The sequence below is a fragment of the Delphinapterus leucas genome, chromosome 13, assembly GCF_059928025.1.
Source record: "Delphinapterus leucas isolate spDelLeu-1000000601 "Yukka" chromosome 13, BTC_Dleu_Yukka2, whole genome shotgun sequence".
Taxonomy (NCBI): domain Eukaryota; kingdom Metazoa; phylum Chordata; class Mammalia; order Artiodactyla; family Monodontidae; genus Delphinapterus; species Delphinapterus leucas.
In genome coordinates, this window is record NC_143141.1 from 71,716,892 (window position 1) to 71,740,294 (window position 23,403).

Below are 23,403 nucleotides of genomic sequence, written 5' to 3' on the forward strand. Positions count from 1 at the left end.
TGAAGCACAGTTTAGCTGGGAACATACAGCAAGTTATCATCCCATGAGAATATCCTCCTCTGCTACATATCAAAACATTGTCTCAGAGTTTAAATCCAAATTGCCTACATAGTCTCTAGATTAATGAACCACCTGACATCTAATTCAAATGAAAGCTGACATTATAAACCCACCAATTTAACCCACAAGGATGAGGCGTCTCTGTTTAGCAGTCTCAGCGCAAGTGTTTTCCCTAACTTCCCTTCCCATGATTTAGAATTAAGGAATCTCGGGGTAGCAAACGACTGGAAGCAGAGTCATTTGTCTTAGCTTTGAATTCTCACCGGCAAAAGGTTTCTCAAACAGCTTAACAAGCAAGGGGAGTAATGAGAGATGTGAAGAGGCCCCTTTCAGGAAAACCACGAAGGGCTGGGTACAGCACGCTGCCCATCGCTGCGCGCGAGAGGCTCTCCCAAGGGCGTCGGGGCGGTCAAAGCTGGAGCTGCGGAGCGGGGGCCGGAACTCAGTTCCGCCGTGGGGTCCAGCCCGTCCCACACACCTGGCAGCATCTCATCCTGAAGTTAAACCGGCGGCGCGGAACAGAAACCAGAAACCCGGCTCCCCGCCTGTGGGCCGTTCCAACCCCGCCCTCGCCCCAGGGAGGCCTCCAGAAGCCGGCGACTCCGGCGCCCACTGCAGGCGACCGCGGGGCTCCCAGCGCCTCCGCGCTGCCCTCCCCGAACCGTCAACCGGCCCTCGAGCACCCGCACCCCCGCCCGCCCGGCACGGAGCCTCCGCGCCGTCCCGCCCCACCTGCCTCCTCCGGTTCTCTCCGGGCGGCCGACGGGGAACGCAGGGGCGCGGAGAGAAGGCTAAGAGGCGCGCTTCTCCTCCCCGCACCGGTCTCCGGTAGCCGGCCGCGAGGCCTCCCGCCGCGCCACGCCGCGCAGCGCAGCTCCGCGACCTCGTCCGGCCCCTCCCGCCTGCCGCCTCCGCGCCGCGCGCGCCGAAGCCGGGCCCCACGCGCGGTCGGCGCGCGCGCGCGCGCAGTGCAGGCGTCCCGGCGGCGCGCAGGCTTCGGCCCAGACCCGCGCACGCGCCGGGGAGGGGAGACAGGCGGGGAGCGCGCGCCTGAGCTCGCCGCCTTCTGCCTTCGACCCCGGAGCCCTCTCCGCAGAGCGACGGTTGAGGCTCGAGGTTAGAAAGGTCTGGTGGGCTTCGGGCGTCAACCCTGCGAGGATGGGGCGCCACTGTGGTATTTCCACCGCAGCCGAGGCAGGCTCTCGGCGGAACCCCGCCTGGCCTTAGGCCATGCTTGGGGAAACAGCCCATGGCACGCTGAACAGACGCTCCTCCGTCAAAGCCCTTAGCTAGACCAGTCTGACTGGCCTCCCAGTCTCACATCCCTGGGCTGGAAGCACTCCAACACCTTCTTAGGGGCAGGCACCACGTCTTACCCTTTTTAGGCTCCCCAGTATCTAGCCCCGTGCATGGCCCAGAATAGGGCCATCAGTCAATTACCTGTTTGCAGGTCTTGCTGTAAAAAGCCTAGTCAAGGCAATAGCCAAGTTGAATGATTACACCCAAGGGTGTCAGTGTAGAGGCAGAAAAGGATGCATGAGTAGTCGTCCCAGAAGTTTATTTCCCCTGATGCTTTGCTCCCTTCTCACCCCCTTCTCTCCTGGTCCCCTTCTCCATCCCCCAAGAATCAGAAAGTGGTGATGAATGCTGACATCCTGGCCTGTGGAAGGAAAGGTGTTACTTGACACTTAATGAGTCCATTGTTTCCCCATGACTGAAGTTTGTAACACGGAGCCAGTAGTGTTCCCCTGTAACAGCTTTCTCTGAGGCCTTTTTGTTCTGGCTCTGATATACCAACTACTACACAGTACTTCCACGTTCACCAAATGCAGTGCCTGGCAAGAGCAAATGCTGAACAAATTAATGTCTGCCACGACTCTTCAAGCGCACAGGTAAGTGCTCGGGCACTCTAGAGCATCTTTTCCTGTTAGAATAATTGATTCCAGACCCTGGAAAAGACCCCCCTCCATTTGCTTGAGTCCTCCTTACGATATCCTCCCACCAAGTTGCCATAGTTGAGCACCTCCAGTAACCAGGAATTCACTTCCTTTGAAAGCAGCCATTTTATCTTTGACCAGCCTTGTTGAAAAGTTCTTCCTACCTTGGAAGCTAAAATACAGTTCCCTGCATCTCCTCCTTATTGGGTTCTATTTCTACCCTGAAGACTCCAGATCATGTCCAACTCCAAGGAATCCAGGGAAAGCATTCTCAGTCCTTTAGGCTGCTCCTTATAAGACATGCTTAAGATTCCACTCACCAGCATTTTAAGGGTCTCTTTATGGTGCATCCCGGCTTGTCTAGAGCTCTCTTAAATGTGACGCTCAGGAACGAATGGGGTGTCCTGTTGAGTGCAGAGAGGAGAGAGACTGCCACCTGTTTCTTGGCCCTATGCTTCTATTAGCATAGCTCACAGTATCGAAATACTCATTTGCGACAGTCACATCCCATTGTGGAATCGGGTGGAATATACTGTCAACTAAAATTCATAGCGCTTATGCAACGTTTAAACACCATGACCATCCCACAGTCCCTGGTCAGCTGCCAGTTTCTCTGTCCCTGCAGGTTCAGCACCTTATGCGCTCTCAGGGATGATGATGTGACACAGATGCTTCCTCCTCCCTTCGGGGGTTCCGCCTCCCTGTCTCTGCACTCATCACACCCAGTTCTCATCTGACCCCACCCACCTCTTTAACTGGTTAAAAGAAGGAAAATAATCTGCCCTTGGTTGGCTTGAAGCAACTGTAAATAAGCCCTATTGTCAGGAAGCCACAGAAATTCATAAAGATCGATGTGTAACAGAAGGTGCTGTTGGCAAACTTTCCACAGTTCACTTTATTGCTGATTTAAATTATCCCTCTGAGAAACCACTGTTAGTGGTTGACAGGCTGTGGCTGGCTGAGTTGCTTTTCACTATAATGAAAGTCTCCGTGAGAACCAGCCAGGCCACTAGCTTTTTCTGCTACACCCAAACACTATACAGTGCCTTGGCAAATTCCCAGGATACCAAGCCATTAGAGAGAGAATCTCCCACTCACCGGCTTACATTTACTGAAAAAACTGAAGTTACTCCCTAGACCATCATCAAGAAGGCAAGCACTGATTGGAGTCATGCTTCTTGGAACACTCCATGGGTTATACAATCCTCAGACCAGGAGTTGGACTGGGTAATGATATGGGGCCAGAACTTGGCACGTGAAATGTCCACTGGGATGGGAAGGCACAGGGGGAAATGGTCCAGCTGCAGCTGCTGAGATTCAGTTCTATCTGAAGGCACAACAAGGTTCCTGGACGATGTAGCAATCAACCACAGTCCCAGGAGGTGACCAGCCTCAGTGGTCAGCATCCATGTGGAGAAGGGGACATTACTGACTGACCACAGTTTGATTCCTACCTATGGGATCTTACTTGCCTTCACTTTACCAATGAAGAATCAGACTCCAGGAGGCTGTGGAACTTGCTCACTGTACCCTGGGGCAGAAATAGGATTCAAACCCTAGTCTGTCTATCATGAAGGCCTGTGTTGATCCACAATTTTGTATTATCTACACAGGGTGTACTTTAGGGCATTCAGGACACAGAAATGCTGCGTTGAGCAGCAGGGATCATTGAGAAATTCAGATAGCCAATCAGAATGTCAGCATCAGGAAGGTCTGTCAGGGGCTAACAGGACCACAGTCCATGAGAAAATGGTTAGGGGGAAAAAAATCAAAAGAAGACAGTGTCACTGCTGGTACATGGACTGAGGTATTGGGCAGGATATGATTCACGGGGGAGGAATACAAGGGCTTGTTTCCAGAATGTGAGTGTACAGGAGACATCCAGCTGTTAGAATTGGGGTGCCAGATTGGAGACCAACTAGCAGAGGTAGTTAAGTATGGACTATCAGAGCACTGGGTAGAACCCCAAAATCTTCCTGTCATGCTTGCAGATGATATAATCATCGCCATAAAACCCCAACAGAATCAACTGTTAGACGTTATCTGCGAGTACAGCAAGGTTGCCAAATACAAGATCAATTTCTAAAAATCAGTCATTTCCTCCACTTCATCAGTAAGCACCCAGGAAATATAATAGATTGTAAGAGACCATTCACAATATCAATAAAACTCTAAAGCACAATATTCAAGAATTAACCTAGCAACTTGCAAGAACTTTATGGAGAAAATTTTAAAGTTCTATTTAAGGACATAAAAGAAGATTGAATAAAAAGAAGATATACTATGGATAGGATGACTTTACAGTGTAAAAATATCCATTTAATCTCTAAATTTAATGTTACACCAACCAAAATTCCATCAGGAACTCAAATTTTAAGGAACTTAAGTAAAGTTACAAAATAGATAAGGAAAAATAAAATTTTAAATAGTTAAATCAATTTTGAAAAACAAGAGCAGAGAGAGGAAACCTACCCTGCCAGATATTACGTCATTACTACATAGTGATAAAAATAGTAGGCTACTAGTACAGAAACAAATGGAACAGCCACACAGAATAGAACACTCAGAGGCAGACCCCTGGGACCTCAATATACGTAAATGTGGGGCTGCAAATCAATGAGAAAAATATAAATTATTTAGAAGATGGTTTGGGGGAAACTAGATTAGTTTAAGAAGAAAAAATAGAGTTGGATGCCCCATGTCTACCATATTCAAAGTGAACTCCAGATTGATTAAAGATCTACATTTGAAAAGTAGGTAGAATGTAGGAGAAAATCTGTATGAATAAGGGGTAGGGATTTACTTCATAAAACAAGACGGCAAAAGTGCAAACCTTAAAACAAAAGACTAGGTGATTTGACTATATCACAGTGAAGGTTTCCCTTCAATGAAAAATACCATGGAAAAAATCAACAGGCAGCCGACAAATTGGAAGAAGATAGATATTCAAAAGCAGCTAGGGATTCATATCTAAAATATGTAAGTAACTTTTGCAAATCAACAAAAAGAAGTCAGAGAATCCAATATAAAAGTGAGAAAAGGATAGGAATAGGTGATTCACAGAAGGGAAAGCCAGGATAGCAAGCACACAGAAGAGATGCTCAAACTCACTAGTAATGGGAGAAAGGAAAGACAGACAGTGTGATACTGCTGATAGCCACTGGTTTGCTGGTATATATCTTAAAAACAGCTGGGAGTTGAGGGAGAGTCCTAATTTGTAGTGTTTGTCAGTTTCCATGGTACAGATACTCTCACCCCTGCTGATTTCAAGCTACCAGTGTGAAGTCACCGAACAAGAAATTGGGAAGAAATGTGCTCAGTCAGCTCTCATGAGTCAACTCCAACACACCACTATTTACCCATCAACCTGGCAAAAGTCAGAAAGATAATCCCCAGTACTGGCAAAGATTTGGGGAAATGGGAATCCTCATGCACTGCTGATGAGAATTTAAACTGCTAAATACCTTCTGTAGAGCAATTTGGTATCATTTAGTAAAACAAAACAAAAAAATTTTCAGCATTCTTTATAACTCAGCAATCGCCTTCATACATATGCCTCAAAGGAACCATTACAAGGGTCCTATAGGAGCTTCCAGGAAGCCAGTTTCTCATTTACTAGGTGATCTCTTCCAGTCCCTGGCTTTAAATACCATCTCTATTTTCATGATTCCAAAATGTCTGTCTCCAGCCCTGAACTTCAGACATATATTCATTTGTCTACTCAACATCTAATCTAGAGTATGCTCTAGATTAATAGACATCTGTTAATAGGCATCTCGAATATAACATGTTCAAAATAGAACCCTTACCCATAACCTTCCCATATCAATAAATGGAAACTCTACTCTTCCGCTGGCTCATAGAATCATCCTTTCCTTCTTTCATATTTCTGAATTCCACAAACTGAAGTCCCTTCCTCATTCTTAAAAAAAAAAAAAAGTTCATGACATAATTTATTAATGAAGAAATTTCATCAATACCACTGAAATCCTTACAAATCAATAGTCACCAGAGATCCCAGGAACTTCCTACTGATGCTACTCGGGCTTGCCTTCCCCTGACCTATCTCCTTTTCTTTCTCAGGGCTTCAAATAGGGACTGCCTGCTGAAACGGACTGCAAACTGAAGACCTCACAAGCCTTATCATCTGAATCTGTGGTTCTCACTCCTTGTTGCACATTCACATCATCTGGATATCTTTCACCAAATACGTAAACCCTAAAGACTCCCTCAGGTATTCTAATTCAACTGATCTCATTTAGATCCAGCCTATTCTATAAGTTTATTCTCTCTTTCATTAGCCTGCTTCCGAAGAAGACAATAACAAATGAATTTTTCAGAACCACCTGTTCCTGTGCGGGGCCCTCCAGTTGGCGCCACTCACAAACATCTCGTGACATAACCACTTTTAAGAGTCTTCTTTACAGTCCGACATAAAAGAAGAAGGAACAAAGGGAATTTTTCATGGCATCAGGATCAAAACTGCCGCTGTTGTACAAGAGCTCAGTTTTTCATACAGGTCACTCCAGTTTTGGGCCACCAAGACAACTCCAGAAACATCTCTAGCACACAAAGACAGCATCAGGCCAGTTTCCACTAGGATGTTCATTCCAGTACTGCCCGCCCCCCGCATTGAAACTGACTCTAATCAAGCCTCTAGATATAACTATCATTCTATAGAAATTGTGAGTCATAAAGGAATATCACAGACAACACCAGGAGGATGCCATCTGCCAAATCCAAAATGTGGGAACTTCTACAGGGCAAAGAGCCAATTCCAAAAAATAGCTAAGGGGAACGGGTATAAATCAAGAGACATAAGAGCTGTATCTCTACAACCTGTAATATGCATACCTTGTTTGGACCTGGATTCAAACAAAGAAATGTAAAAAATCCTCTCGAGACAACTGGGGGAAATTTAGTCCAAATTGGATACCAAATGACACCAAGAATTTTTTGTTGATTTTGTTATATATGATAATGACATGATTTTGTTTTTATTTTAAAAAATCCTTATCTGTTAGAGATTCATACTAAAGAATCTATGATAAAATGTTTAATATCTGGAATTTGCTTTAATATGCTCCATTATTTTAAAAAGTATGTGGTGGGAGGGATAAACGAAAAGAGAATGACAAAATATTGATAATTATTACAGCTGAATAATAGGAAAATTATTTTCTCCTTCTGTGTCAATTTGAAAATTTTTTCCCAATTTTTAAAAGAAGAAGCTCCAGGAGGACAGAAGTTTTCGTCTATTCCTGTCACTGCTATATCCTCAGTAACTAGAGCATATCTAGTATCGGGCCCATAGTAAAAATTTAATAAATAGTTGTTGATTGAATGGGCCTGGTTCTTTAAGATTTCAGTCTCAGTAAAGGTAGATTATTATGTCCAAGGAATTTACAAATCACAGAAGTTGTCTTTGTGTCACATGCATGCACACACTCTAAAGTGGGAGGCATTCATACATCACTAAAGCTACATCAAGTTGTCTTTCCAGCAGCTGTTTACAAAACCAATACAGCTTCATCTCTGTTCACCGGAAATCATCAGCTCCTATAACAACATCTTGATTAGGGGTTGGGAGAATGCCAGACCCACTGGAACTTCCTGAGAGTGGGTAGAGAGCAGCTTGCACCTTGTCAACAATGGATCAAATGACTCACCTAACAAAGAAAGCCATTGACAGACCAATTAGCTGGTACTGAGTCAGGAGAAAGTCTCCTTTGTGACAAAAACAGCATCCATAATGAGATCGGTTCTGACATTCCATACCTAACCATATCTGCAACAGCAGGGAACAGTGAAAGTAAAAATAAGTGTGAATTGCTTTTTTAGATTTACACGGGGTTCAACCCAAGAAGAAGTTATAGTCTATCTTTTCAAGGCCCATCAAAATATATCAGGCAATATCTTTATCATCATCAAGGTAATCACAACCCTAATGCACTACTGAGGAAAAGCCACCTGAGATTCTAACGAGGGAAAAACGAAGGAATCTGTCAGCACTCTTCAAAACGGAAACCCCGCCTAACCTTTATGTCCCATATCTGATATACTCTCTTAAGAAAAGCCTGAAACAAAAGCATATTTTAAAATTCGAGCATTTTAAAGTGAAATTAAGCACCTAAGAATAGTTACCTTGAGTCTTAGCCTTTATCAATTCAATTTCTATAGATTTTTTAAAATAGCAAATGATTTTTATAAATGATTTCTCCACAGACAGCTTAGGTTTTATATTTAATATGTGCTCAATAATGACCTGCATTCAGAATGGAGCTGAGGCAAGTTTTACAGATGCCCTTAGGGGATGGAAACCTACTCTTTCTGCGTTTCACATCACACTTCATCAGCCACTTTGCCGCATAACGGTAACGCGGCAACCACTTGGCTATTACGTAGTAATGTAAGAATATATTAATTTTTTGGATATGTGCCCATTGTACAAAAGCACAGTGCCAGCCAAAAAAAAACCCAGCCACTCAGCTTTCTTGGGTGCTGTCCATCCAACAAGGTGCTGATGTTTCTCCAGCTTCACCCATGCCTTAACTCAGAATTCAAAGCAGGGAGTCTCTCAAGGTTCAGCTTGTCAAGTGAGGCAGCACACGCCTGCTAAGGAGCTGCATTTCACCAATTTAGAGGAATCGTTGCTAGTAACAATAGCCTAGCATCTTTGCAAGCAATGGCCAGAGACATCATGGACACTGTGTGTCTCTGTTGCAAAGACTACTGGCCACGCTCAGATCTCTGATGCATCTGAGATCGGGCACCTCCTAGCACACTGGTCCACACGGTCCTCAGCTCCTGCCATCCAAAGAGGCCCAAGAAAAGAGGTGTGACCTGTGAGGGGAGCTCCTGGTCCTCCTTTGTCAAGCATGTACTACATAATTCTAAGTATCATAAATGCCATTAGATACTGCCCTGTCCTCGGGGAGCTTATAGCCTAACTGAGAGGAAAAAAAATAAAATTCTCCAAAAAATGGGAAGCAGGATAGAATCCCAGGCTTTGAAGTCAGACATATAGGGTTTGCCTGGAACCGATAGTGTTCCTGGGTTATGGCACTTTCAGTTTTAAAACAAGAACAGTGCCAGGGATACCACAATAAGTTGGTCACCCTACAGACAGATGAAAGTTCAAGTTTAATTACCTTTGGGACCTTAACAAATAAAATAACTTCTCAAAGACTCGGATTCCTCACTTATAAAATGGGTATCAGAGTAGTACTACCGTACCACATATTTCTTCTAAGAATTCAATAAGCTATTGTATAAAGAGAACTAAGCACAGTGCCTACTATTGAATAGTTGATCAATAAGTGTTAATTCTGTATATACAATCAATAATAGAAGATAGCAATAATGAAAGACTGACTTAGATGTTTGTGGAACTAAAAACAATGGGATGAGATAATTGGATCATTAAGAAAAAGTTCCACAGTGATAGAATCAACAGAAAAAATATAGATTGCCCAATTCAATTTGAATGTCAGATAAACAACAAGTAATTTTTAAAGTATAAGTATGTACTGTACTTTTAAAAGTTATTTGTTATTTATCTGAAATTCAAATTTAACTGTCTAGGTATTTTATTTGCTTAAAATGGCAACCCTACATAGAGGAGGTAGAACTTAATTCGTCCTTTAGAGGAAGAGGGAAGAAAGAAATGCCAGGCAGAGGGATACACATGAGCTGCAGTGGACCAAAGACAGGAGCAATGCATGGGATGCCTTGTAAGTTTTTAGAGCAAACACTTTGAGATCCAGGCTAAAGAGCCTAGATTTAATGCAGAATATATGGGAGAGTTAGAGGTAAGGTGCAGGGTCCTGGGATAAGGTGAGAATCAAAAGGAAGAGATGCTTCACAGAAAGAACGAATGAGACATTATGAAGGAAAAGAGTGGATTCCATATTTTGAAACCAAGCCACTTTGAGAGGGACTTTGTAGCCAAGGAGATCAAGTATGTGGCTATCATTATAGTTAGGTAAGTGGCCTGAATTCAGCCACCTCACTCCTGGTGGCAGCAGGAATGGGGGGATAAAATGAGTTGGATGCAGAGAGATATTATGAAGGAAGACTATATGGAGAAGGCAGTAATTAAAATTCTAATGTGAATGTGTACTTTCGCTATAAAAACTTTTTTGAGTCCCTGCAGGATCATTATTGGTGACCTAAATAAACAATTACGTATAACTCTAGAGAGGCATCTTGAGATAAGTTAATTCAGACCAAGAAAAAAAAAATAGGGCATTTAATGCCCTCTTTGCTCTTCCCTTAGTAGTAAGAGGAGATTAAAGCTATGGGATTCATACATTTCCCTCCTTGCTTTCCCCCCTCCTCGGAGACTCCACAGGGTTCTCCTGCCCGCCAGAAATGACAGAGCCCTTCAAAGAGAGTGAGTTCAATGCAGCCGGGCAGTGAAGGGACTGGGAAACTCAGGGCAACTTCCCTTGGGGTCTGTGTTACTATTTTGGACCTCCCAAGCAAGTTACTTTTTCCTGATATGTGTACATGAAATTCTACTCTTGTAGCAAATGAAAAAGGTACAGACCCATTTAGTAGCTTTTCCCCAGAAGGGCAGTGCTTCTCCTTAGAAACACTCCCTGGCATGAGCCTGTAACTCTGATTCAAAGAAGCAAAGGGTTCAGAATATCTGCCTTGAGGTATATGTGAAACCAAAACCCAATGATCGTAAAAGAACCAGACCCCAAAGATCTGCTTAGAAACTCAGCTCTAAGCATTTTATCAGCTTCTGATTGCTCACACTGACATTCTTTTTATTTTTTGAATTTTTGAATTTTATTTTATTTATTTTTTATACAGCACGTTCTTATTAGTTATCTATTTTATACATATTAGTGTATATATGTCAATCCCAATCTCCCAGTTCATCCCACCACCACCACCACCACCACCACCACCTTCCCCCCTTGGTGTCCATACACACTGACATTCTTCAAGGTCATTTCCCACCTCTGCCAAGCGTGATAAAGCCCACCCCTTCCAGACTGCCCTCTGCATCCTTGTGCATGCCATTTCTTCTGCTTACACTTTGCATCCAGTCAATCTCTATCTTTCCAAATCCTGCTACCCTTCCAGAGCCTTCCTACATCTCACCTCTTCCGTGGAGAGCTGGCTCCCTATCTACTCCAAACTACTACTCCTAATTTCTCCCTTTCACTTAAGGAAGGACACATATTAAAACCCAACTGTGGGCTTCCCTGGTGGTGCAGTGGTTGAGAGTCCGCCTGCCGATGCAGGGGACATGGGTTCGTGCCCCGGTCTGGGAAGATCCCACGTGCCGCGGAGCGGCTGGGCCTGTGAGCCATGGCCACTGAGCCTGCGCATCCGGAGCCTGTGCTCCGCAACGGGAGAGGCCACAACAGTGGGAGGCCCGTGTACCGCAAAAAAAAAAACAAAAAACTGTAAACTATTTTGTATTAGTTGCTCATATGGAGGCATTTTGTTCAGCCTTCCCAGTGAGGTCTGTAGATTCCATGAGGGCAGGAATTATTTCTTTTTGCCTAAAAGCACAAATACTTACTTTCTGTATTAAATTTTAAAAATTAAAGTCATAACAAATGTATCACACTAATGCAAGATGTGAGCAGAAACTGTGAGGGGCTTGAGAGGCTTATAGGAATTCTCTATACTGTATGCTCAATTTTCTATGAACTTAAAACTGCTCTTCAAAATTGAAGTCTACTAATTTAGAAATGTTTAATTTAATATCTTTTTCCAAATCCTGAGTTCCATCCTCTCTTTCAAGAAACAGAAAGAAGCAAAGAGAGAAAGGGGCAAAGAAGACATTTAAAAGATAGACCTACATATAAAAGTCAATTGCTTTCCTATATATTAACAATGAACAAATGGAATCAAAATTAGAAACACAACACCGTAAACACTAGTACCAAAAAAAAACTATATGAGGAAAACTAGAAAATTCTGATCAAAGAAAGATCTAAATAAATATAGAGGTATTCCATGTTCATGGATAGGAAGACTCAATATTATTAATATGTCAGTTCTTCCCAACTTGATCTATACATTCAATGCATTTCCAATCAAAATCCCAGTAAATTATCTTGTGGATAAGAACAAACTGATTCTAAAGCTTATATCGAAAGGCAAAAGGCCCAGAATAATCAACCCAATATTGAAGAAGAACAAAGTCACAGGACTGACAAGACTCAATGTAAAGACTTAACCATAACACTATAGTAATCAAGACAATGTGGTATTGGCAAAAGAAAAGACAAATAGATAAATGAAACAGGATAGAAAGCCCAAAAATATACCCACACAAATAGAGTCAACCAATCATTGAAAAAGGAACAAAGGCAATTCAATGTAAAAAGGATAGTGTTTTCAACAAATTGTGCTGGAACAACTGGACATCCACATGCAAAAAAATTAATCTAGACACAGATCTTAAACAAAAATTAACTCCATATAGACATAAATGTAAAATGCAAAACTGTAAAACTTCTAGAAGATAATAACAGAGGAGAAAATCTAGGTGACTTGCATTTGGTCATAACTTTTTACATACAACATCAAATACACAATTCATGGAAGAAAAAATTAACAAATTGGACCTTATTTGAATTAAAACCTTCTGCTATGCAAAAGACCCTGTTAAGAGAACGAAAAGGCATCCATAAACAGGGAGAAAATTTTTGCAAAACACATATCTGATGAAGGACTTGCACCCAAAATATACAAGAACTCCTAAAACACACCAATAAGAAATCAACCCAACTAGAAAAATGGGCAAAATATCTGAATAGCCTTGACCACAGAAAATATATATACAGATGGCAAGCAAGCACATGAAAAGATGCTCAACACTGTAATCTATTAGGGAAGTGTAAATTAAAATGAGATATCACTACAAACCCATTAGAATGCTAAAACCCTAAACAAGAATTTGGAACAACCGGAACTCTCATTCATTCATTGCCGGTAGGATTGAAAAATGGTACGGCCACTTTAAAACACAGTTTAGCAGTTTCTTACAAAGCTAAGTATAGTCTTACCACATGATCCAGCAATCTCATTCCTAGGTGCTTACCCAAGTGATCTGAAAACATTATGTCCATACAAAACATGCACCTAAATGTGTATAGCAGCTTTATTCATAATTACAAAAAAATTGGACACAACTAAGACATCCTTCAATAAGCGAATGGATAAACAAATTGTGGTACGTCTATACAATGGAATATTATTCAGCAATAAAATGTAATGAGCTATCAAGCCATGAAAAGACTCGGAGGAATCTTAAATATATATTGTTAAGTGAAAGAAGCCAGTCTGAAAAATCTACAATACTATATGATTCCAACCATATGACATTCTGGAAAAGGCAAAACTGGAGACAGTAGAAAGATCATTGGTTGCCAGGGGCTGGGGAGGGAGGGAGGAAAGGACAAATATATGCAGCATGGGGATTTTTAAGGGCAGTGGAATTATTTTTTATGATATTATAATGATGAATACACAACATTATGCACTTGTCAAAACTCATAGACTGTACAACACGAAGAACGAACTCTAATGTCAACTATGGACTTTAGTTAAAAATAATGTATCAATACTGGCTTATCAATGGTAAAAAGGAAAAAAATAAAAGGTGGATTGTGAAGCATTTTTAATGCTCTATTCAGGTTTTTAAGCGCTGAACTGACTTTCTGACTTTTTGATGCTATTGGGTAGGAAAGGATGCATTTATGTAAAACATACCTAAATTGCCTCACAGTCGATGTCCAGTTACTGAAACCCATGTTAACTTGTCCAAAATAATAGTATGCTTTGTCCAGCATGCTCACCTGTGCCTTAGCAGAAATGAGACTTCACCAGAGGCCTAGGCGGGCACAAGATTCATTTTATGATGAAACTTACCCAAATCGTGTCACGGTCTTCTTAATGTCATCCAGAAAAAATTGTGTTCAATTTCTCATGGGTCTTCCTCAGCAAGAGCACAAATTGTTTAGAGTGTTGGCTGGGAGTGTATGGAAATAGGTGTATTCGTAATGGGCTCCCTTGGGCCCATATGCAGATTCCAGCTTGAGAAATCCTGGGTGGTGGTGGCAGGCTTTGACTTGCCTCCCTGGGGTGGAGTCCTCCTTTAAGTGTACTAGCCTGCTTCTCTACAGGCAGCAAATACACAATAATGACTTTGCCTATGGTGCTATGGATACCAGATTTAAAGGGCCAGAGGCCATTAGCTATGACCCTTAACCTACCTCTTACGCTCCAGCAGCAATGGCAGAGGAGGAGGAATCGTTAATGGGGCCTGGCCCTTCACTTCATGGCAAGGAAGAAGCCTGGGAAGCTGAAGATACTCTCCCAAAGAGAGATGGGGGAACCAATACCCCGACTCATTCTTCTCCCTCCCTCCAAGTTCCTGCCAACGCCTCTCAAAGGTGGGAGCCCTAGGGCCCTGCCCATCCCCCAGGGTACCAAGGCTTGGCAGTGGGCCTAGAAGGGGCAAACAGAAGATATTCAGAAGAACCTGCAATTTCATACTTCCCCCTTTTAGAATCATAGGCTTATCATCTGGACTGAACCGCCTCAGAACTTCAACACATGTTCTTGTTCCGCCAACAAGCATTAGCTCTGCTTTCTAATATAAAGAGAACATTTTGAACAGAAATTTGAATATATTTTGTCATGATTTCTGATGATAGGACATTGTGTTGACTTTTTGCACTGCAGCCACAGATAAGCAATAACATGGAAGAGCATCCCGTAATGATCCCATGGTCTGTTCTTGAGAATTTACTGATACCTGGCTGCCTGTAAGTATTGGAGCCAGTACAGATTTCACAGTTACTGACTCATGTGTGCAAAAACGTAATTTTCTCTATTCTCCTATAATTGAGTGTAATTTCAATTTATAATTGAGAAAATTTAATCTAGTCACTCTCAGAGAAATTCATTTGAATTCAGTCATTTCTTAGTCAATTCAAGTTTATAATTCAGTCACAATTAGGTTGAAAACGTCCTCTCTTTTATCCTCCCTGCCCTCTCCTCTTCCCTGGAAGTGATCTCAGCTCTCAAGGGCTTATCCTAGGAGCCCACTTCTTGGTCTTAATCTGTGCTGTCTGGTTCTGGGTGTAGCAGATGACACATGCTCCCTTGGGGGGTCTGCAGGACACAAGGGGGTTCCCATTAATTCTCTCCATTAAGAGGGCAGCTCCGTCCTCACCTGGTTTTCATACTTCATTCTGGGCCAACCCCCTGGCTCTCTCTCTTTCTCAGCTAAATTTTCTCTACACAGAAACCTTCAGGACATTGTGGGTGTCCTCTTATGCCACTCTGACCTGTGGGACACTGGGTCTGGCCAGTCTTCTATCCTCTTGTACCTAGACATGCCACACCACCATTCCTACTCGCCACATCAAGATGACCTGAGGCACTTCTCCCCAACGCTTGCTGGCTTGCTCTCTCCCCAGCCTCAGGCTGTGGTCCAGGGAGGTACCTTCTTCTGTCAGGACCCTCCAGATAAGGCCTTGAGATGCACTGAAGAAATCTGATGCATGTAAGTAAAGAGAAAAGCACATCCATTGACCTGTCACATCCCAGTCTGCCGCAGTATTCTCTGGTTTATTTCCATTTACTATTTTACCTTGTAAGGTAATACTAACGGTCATTAGATTAATTTTATTTCATAACTGAAATTGACCAGAAGAAATTCCTAAACAAGATAGTTTCAAAAATATTTTGGGGAAATAGCTACTTGTTAGAATATATATTTATGGCTACCCCAGCACTCTAGGACCCCAAGTCCCCCATTCCCCCACTTCTGACGACTTACTTAGATATGTAAATTACTGAAGGATGGTGATCAAATTAGTCTCCTTACTCAATAATCACACTTGTTATCCTCATAAACTTCAAAGCTCATCTCTCACTAAGTGCTTACATACACATTTTCAAGTCATCCCACTGGTTTGTCATTTTGTGACCCCAAAGAACTTAGTATAATACGTCAGCCAGTTCATTTCCATTTTGAGAGTTCTTTAAAACATTAAAACCAGTCCCAGAAATCCCTACAAGAGGCTATAAGTTACAGTAATCCATCTTGAAATGTGTCCACTGTTACCTGTTTCTGAGACAAAGCTCAATCTAGTCAAGCCATGTCCTCCCATTTCACGGGGTCTCAACTTTAAAAATAATAACTTCCTAATAATAATAACAACAATAATAATAACTTCCTGAATATAAATTTGTCCAGGTATTTTACAAAGTATAAATTTAGCATTTCTAAACATGACGACACAGATAGAAATTACAAAGCAAAAGGCTGATAGAGTCGATCATGTAAAATGAAAACTTCTGTACCCCCCAAAATACCATAAACAAAATTAAAAGGCAAAAAGAAAACTTAAAAAAAAAAAAAACCAATGACATTATGACAACTTATAAGACCAGTCAAAATGTTAATATCTTAAAAATTAATAAAACAAAGGTGAACACCTCATTTTTAAAAAATGAACAAAGGATGTACAAGTAATCCCTGAAAGAAAATATACAAATGACCAACAAAGTATATAATTTTTAAAATATACCAACTTTCTAATAAACTCATAAATGCAAATTAAAATGAGATGCCATTTTTCCTCTTTAAGATCAGCAGATTTTTTTTTTAAAAGGGTAACACCAATGTCGGCAAATTTGCAGTAAAGTAGACACGTATTCACACTGCTGCTGAGAATGTAAACTGGTAAAATATTTCTGGAGAATAATTTCACAATTTGTACCAAAAGCCTTAACAATATTTATATTCAGGGGGAGCATAACTCTCTTCTCCCTGCGTGGCTGCCCAGAGTACTTCCAAAGGGTAGGGAAAGTTGGGGGGAATAACTTTACAGTTGAATAACCTGACACACACTGCGTCAGCCAGGTCAACACCAACATCGTAATCGTCGACATCAAGGTCTACATCAACAGTCGTAAATCATGTTGACGGTACATATTCTTGATATGATGTAATAAACATGGCATATTACCTCTGCGATCTTCCTCTCAAAACCCCACAGCCCCGATCTAACCATAAGAAAGACAGTCACTCCCATTCTCCCAACTCCTCAGCCCCTGACAACCATTAATCTGTTTTCTGTTTCTGCCTATTTTGGATAGTTCATATAAATGGAGTCATATACGACCTTTTGTATCTAGCTTCTTTCACTTAGCATGTTTTTAAGGTTCAACCATGTTATAGCATTATCAATACTTCACTCGTTTTGCGGCTAATATTCCACTGTATGGATATATCACATTTTGTCTGTCCCTTCATCGGTTGATGGACATTTGAGTTGTCTCCACCTTTATCTACAGCGATATAGTGCTATAGTGAACAGTGAATAGTGCTGCTATGAACATTCATACACAAGCTTCTGTTGAAACATATCGCTTCTATAATAAATAAAAATATGCCATTCTTAAAAAATAATATCTCTTTTAGTCTTGTCAGGCTGCCGTAACAATCTACCATAGACTTGGGTGGCTTTAACAACAGAAATTTATTTTCTCACGGTTCTGGAGACTAGAAGATCAAAGTTCCAGCTGACTGAGTTCAAGTATCTTAACCCTCACCTGCCGTAGTTGTTCTTCAGGGTCAGCCTTGGATAATTAATGTCCCTTAAACATTATTATAAATACTTGGCAGTTTGGGGGAAGGCTATTTTTGTCTTCGTAATCCCAAATTTATACAAGGAATGCATTCAAAAAAGTTGGGAGTGAGCAGGGATGAAATTTCCCAGGTAAGGTTATAAGCGGGGGTTGGCGTTCCATCCCCTAGTCAGCCCAGAAAAGCCATTCTTATGGATGTAAATGTTAACAAAAGAACTGAATCTGCTATCTGCCCTTCAATCCAAGGGCAATTTTGCGGAACGCTCAGAAAATGTTATAGTATTTAAATATAAGGAAAAATGCACAGTGTTGGCTATGACGTTACAAAGGCTCTTTAGCTAGTCTCTCTCTTCTTGCTTTGCAAACCCTGGGAAATCCTGAGGCTCAATTCTCACCCGCATTCCACCATGAATTCACGTCATCACCCGACGTCTTTCCCCAAATGTGACACATACGCAAAACCAAAAATAACAACAAGAGTAAAGAGTCTATTTTGAGAAGTTCGCACAACTAACAACCAAGATCTTTCCAAAGCCCAGGGTACATCTGTTTAAAAGTAAATATACAGAAGTCAAGAAATTAGATTCTGCTGTTATTTCCCTACTGGGAATTAGCAAGTGGTCCCTCAGTTTATATGGATGTTAAAACAATTTTTCCATGGGTCTTTCTGATAACATGTGAGCAGTGATCTAACAGCTGGGGAAGAATTCTTAATTAATTCCTCCCCTGTGTGCTGTGTTCTGACTCCAAGGCCAGGAGCCCTTCCCCTGCACCATCTTATCTTCCCCATGTTAAGGGTGCAGAGACTGAGACCTGGAGGTCAACGGCAACGAGCTAAGGATTTTTCTTGGGCTTGGGGAGTGGAAGAAAGGGCAGCAGTGAAGAAAGGAGGGACTCCATTCAGCCAGTGAATCAAGAACTTTTCAGGGCACAGCCTTCTTTACAAGCACCTCGTGATAAGCTCCCAGAAAAACTAGGCTTAACTTAATCTTTCCTGTCTTCCTGGTGTGGGGTCTTGTCTAATAATAACATTAAATTCCATTTGTACATGTTCAGCTTCACAACCTGCTCCTCCGGCGGCATGAGCTGCATGTGGCGTAATTAATGAAGGTATGTAAAGCGTTTGCAACGGAGCCTAGCACCCTCACGACGATAAACATCACCACCACCATCATCATCACCATCCCTAAGTCAGTAGGATTATTCACATTTCAGTTTAGTTTTATTTATGTGCATGAATTGCCTTCACATTAAGAAGAAACAGTAAAATCTTTTTTTCGGTTTTAAAAATACTATAACTACTGCATTAAGAAAGTTGGAAGGGCATGAAGGTATTGTATAATCTGATTGATGTCTGTACTATTTGAACTGAAGTCAGATCAATATACGTGGACCAGTGGCAGTGGGAGAATTCCATGGTACAGGGTTTGAGATTTGGGTTCCCCTAATGATCACTCGTAAGGAAGGGATGGCGATCGGACTTCTACATTATTGCTCTGAAGGAAAATACCTTGTTTGCTGTTAAGGCCGGGCTCTTACAGAACCACAATCCTAACGACAAGGGTGTTAGAGTCAGAAGGGACCCTGGAAACCATCTATGATGTGGCACAGGGATTGTGACAGCGCGGAGTTGGGCACTGGCGAAGTCCCAACAGATCTCTACTAAATCCCTTCACAAGGTATTTTACAGGAAAGCCCAGTGTATTAAACAGAGAAAAATGGAAGTGTTCAGTTAAAGCTGAGGTGTCCCTCAGACCCCTCACAGGCTCTTGAGAGCAGAGTTTTAAAATCATCGACACACTTCAACCCCCTCATTTTGACCCATCACAGCAGACAGCCTGAGACAGTGGAAAGATCGGGAGCCTGAGAGTCAGCCAGACCTGAGGTTTAAGTCCAGCTTCGCCACTTCATTAAGACGTTTGTCTCTGACACAGACACTGGCTTCTCAAATAAATCCTGTATTTCTCCATCCATCTACGCCATGGGGTGGCTGTGTGGGGTTATGTCTATATGCATTTCCGTGAAGGACTTTATCCTGAGAAACATCTGTCTCAGGAAAGAAGAGTTAGCAAATTCACAAACTGCTTTGCTTTATATGTATAGACTCGTTGCTATTTATCTTTTTGTTAAAGTAAGAGGTTGTTGCCTCGATTATACACATCACTGTTTTTTCTCCTTAAGTGTGGTGAACGGATTGGGATTGACATACATACACTAATATGTATAAAATGGATAACTAATAAGAACCTTCTATATAAAAAAATAAATAAAATAAAATTTTTTTAAGAAGTGTGGTGAACGCTGTAACATGGAAAACGTCTCTAATATGCTTAAGTTAATGAGGATAATACAGTGGCAGGATGATTAGCAGCTATGCAAAATATATGTACAAATAGAAGAAAAGAGTGGAAAGTAATAATAAAAATTACAATGTATGTAAAATGCAAACATGTTTATGAAATGCAAACATTTTTGCTGAAATCCACATCTCTTACTTTAAAATATCGCTGGAAATAGAAGTCTACTTTACCAAGTAGAGACTTGAATTAATTGGTAGTTAACATAAAGCCATTTAACATATTCAGTTCCCTGGTCCCAAGCACCACTCTGGCTGCGAGCCAGCTGAGGGCCAGAGACCCAGGAGCCTGGGCTGAGCGCAGGGGTGTCAAAGTTTGGGACTTCCTGTGGGATCCAGAATTCAGGGCTAAGGGCTGTCTGAAAGTCACCACCTAGAGACATACTTTAAACCAATGACCATCCGGCCAAGTCATCAATCCAAAGGTCCTTGTCAGAGACAGAGACAGTTTGGAAGGGCAACCTAGAGGACTTCTTTGGGCTGCAGAGCGAATCCAAAGTTACTTCTCACAGATTCCTACAGCCCCCTCTCTGGTGGGGCTGGATCTGAGCAGGTGACTGAAAAGTCCAACATGTATTGAACTGCTAAGCCCAAAAGACGATTGAAATAACAGCTGTCTTATCCCCCGAAATGTAGCAAGTACAACACAGGCTTTGGAGTCAGAGAGACAAGGGTTCAAATCCCAGATCAGCTACATGCTAGTTATGTGATTTGAGCAAATTATCTAAACTTTCCAGCCTCAGTTTCCTTACCTGGAAACACGGGTGTGGTAGAGGAGACTACTGGGCCTCTAAAATTGGGGCTCCCTTCCATGGTATAGAGATGTTGCTAGAAAGTAGCTATCCTGCCAGGGACTGATTTCATTTCCCAGGACATTTCCATCTAAGTGGGGCTATGTTACAAGGCCTGGACATGAAAATGTGGGCAGAAATTATGGGTGTGTCAAAGAAGCTGAGAATCCAGTATGACTTCCCCATACTCTCTTCCCCTTCTGCCTTGGAAGTCATGTATTAAAGCTGTCAGTGTTTCAAAATGGAAGGGCCTAGATCCTCAAATCACCACTTGGAGGAGAGCTGTTTAAGACAGCAACCCAACTAAGAACTTCTACCTTGGCGTTGGGTAAACAATAATAAGTCTTCATGTGTTAAGTCACTGAGATTTGGGGGTTGCTCGTTCCAGTAGTTAGCATACCCTACGGTAAATATCTAATTTTTAGGGAAGAATTTAATCTATTTCAATAAAACAAGTTACCTTATCATACCAAAAAAAAAAAAAAACCCAAAAAACAAAACAAAAACAAACACACACAAAACAAAACTGGATAAATTCTTGCCAAATTTGGAGAGTACATTTAAGGTACTTTGATGCCAAATATAGGCTACATAGTATAGATGACACTTATTTTCGTGGCTTCTCAGCGGCAACTCAAAGAGTTAAACAGTCAACCCCCAGAAGTACAATGAGAGGCCTGTGTAACTCCTGATTCAGACAATAAGACATACAGAATAAGAACTGGTGAAAAGACACAGGGGTTCTTAATATGATCACCAAATCAGAAGCCACTTAGAGCAGACACCTGAATGTCATGTGCTGGTTTCCACAGAATTGCCTATCACATGAACAACTCTGGATGGATTACTCTAGGGTGTGTAACAGTAGCCAGATTAATTTTTTAATGATGGTTAGTGGTTCTCCTCAGCAAAGCAGGGGAGGCAAGCTAGTGAAATGATATACGTAAAGTGCCTAATACAGTGTCTGCAACCAACCGCTAGCTCCCTTTTCCTGCTAGCTCACCACAGTCGTTGCTTGCTTATTGCCTCATCTCACATCTGGAGCAGGAAATTGTGTTGCAAAGAACATTCCTTCAGATCCCTAGGCTTGGCTAGTGGAAAATTTTTCTTAGTTTTGAAGGCTCAGGAGAGCTCACTGGTGATGCTGACAGAATTTGAGAAATAAGGCATTTTTTTAGGTTGCTTAAATGAACTTCAGTGTTGGCTCAGAATCAGTGCCACATGAGAACCATCTTTTGCTGACCAATTAGTTCAGGGCCACATGAAAAAAAATGGGGTGGAACTTATTTGACATGTTGAAGGGCAATGACGAATCCTTAGTAAACAAAGGTTTACTGTACATAGTTATGTTTTGGATGTCATGGTTTGACCTATAATATGTCCAGACCTTAAAAAAAATTTAGTGACCTTTTGAATGTGGAGCCTAGTTTTTCCCTCCTTGAGTGTGAACTGTACTTATTGATTGACTCTTATTTTTTCGGTCGCACCACACGACATGCACGATCTTAGTTCCCCGACCAGGGATTGAACCCGTGCCCCCTGCAGTGGAAACTCGGAGTCTTAACCACTGGACCGCCAGGGAAGTCCCTTGATTGACTTCTAAAAAATAGAATGTGAAGCAAGTAAAGGTGTTTTTGGCTTCCGAAATTAGGACAGAGTGGCCTCCTCCTTGCTCTCTCTTGGACTTTTCACTCTGGCGGAAGCCAGCTGCCATGTTGTAAGACACTCAAAGAGCCCTATGGAGAGGTCCCCATGATGAGGCCCTGAGGCCTCCTGCAAACATCCAGCAAGGAACTGAGACCTTCTGTCAACAGTTATGTGAACAAGCTACCTTGGAAGCAAATCAACCAGTGCCATTCTCTACCCTTCAAATAACTGCAAACCGGGCTGATGCCTTGACTGCAACCTCATGAGAGACCCTTAGTCAGGACAATCCAGGGAGCTGCTCCCACATTCCTGACCCACAGAAATATAACGTTTCATAATGAGATAATGTTTGCTGTTTTAAGCTGCTAAATTTGGGGGTTATTTGTTATGCAACAATAGACAACTAATATGGGGACCCTTTTCCAAGACCAAGAATATTATAGCTGGGACTCTCTTAGGCCCAAAGTAAGGTATACAATATTGCATTTTAGTTAGGGGCACGTGTGCGTGTGTGTGTGTGTGTGTTTTAACACACATAAAAGGCAAAACTTAAGTGTACACCCAAGGAATTTTTACCTATGAATATACCTGTGTAACCACTACCCAGGTCAAGATATAGAACATTTCCATTAGTCTAAGAAATTCCCTCATGCCCATATCCAGTTAATAACTTTTACCAGAGGTAGCTACTTCTCTGAGTTCTGTAGCTATAGATTAGTTTTGTATATTCTTGAACTTCCTATAAATGGAATTATTCCGTATATACTCTTTTATGTCTGGTTTCTTTCACTCAGTATAATAATTTTTAAGTTTATGTTGTTACGTATTTCAATAGTTTGTTCCTTTTATTGCTAGGAAGTATTCCACTGCCAAATTTATTTATTTCCCTATTGACAAACATTTGGATTGTTTCCAATTTGAGGCTATTATGAATAAAGCTAGGGCTTCCCTGGTGGCGCAGTGGTTGAGCATC

At 41.8% G+C, this 23,403-nt stretch overlaps 2 protein-coding genes across 18 annotated transcripts in view; one reads left to right on the forward strand and one right to left on the reverse strand.

Moving 5' to 3' along the window:
- The window catches only part of CLIP4 (CAP-Gly domain containing linker protein family member 4), a 98,906-nt gene extending 84,882 nt beyond the window's left edge, over positions 1-14,024 (reverse strand). For 2 of the 16 annotated variants that reach the window (XM_089922415.1, XM_089922417.1), the window contains exon 1: positions 2,318-2,539. The gene's annotated coding sequence lies outside the window, so the exon portion shown is untranslated. Of the gene's footprint in view, positions 1-323; positions 742-792; positions 967-1,500; positions 2,089-2,317; positions 2,543-13,901 lie in introns of those variants that run through there. The other 14 variants (XM_089922409.1, XR_016395307.1, XM_089922414.1 and 11 more) reach the window with 14 other exon arrangements.
- LOC149747786 (uncharacterized) lies at positions 123-23,401 on the forward strand. 2 transcript variants are annotated; one of them, XM_089922431.1, is made up of 3 exons: positions 123-1,952; positions 6,081-6,231; positions 6,338-23,401. In XM_089922431.1, the coding sequence occupies exon 1, from the start codon at positions 366-368 to the stop codon at positions 1,179-1,181; it is 816 nt and encodes a 271-aa protein (XP_089778557.1). In that variant the 5' UTR covers positions 123-365; the 3' UTR covers positions 1,182-1,952; positions 6,081-6,231; positions 6,338-23,401. The 2 variants fall into 2 exon arrangements, with proteins under 2 accessions (XP_089778557.1, XP_089778556.1); XM_089922430.1 differs by having other exon boundaries at positions 6,081-23,401.
- Positions 23,402-23,403: the final 2 nt, after the last annotated feature.

What these genes read in the sequence shown, in the direction of transcription:
- LOC149747786 (XM_089922430.1), top strand. Translation starts at nt 366, where the DNA reads ATGAGAGATGTGAAGAGGCCCCTTTCAGGAAAACCACGAAGGGCTGGG.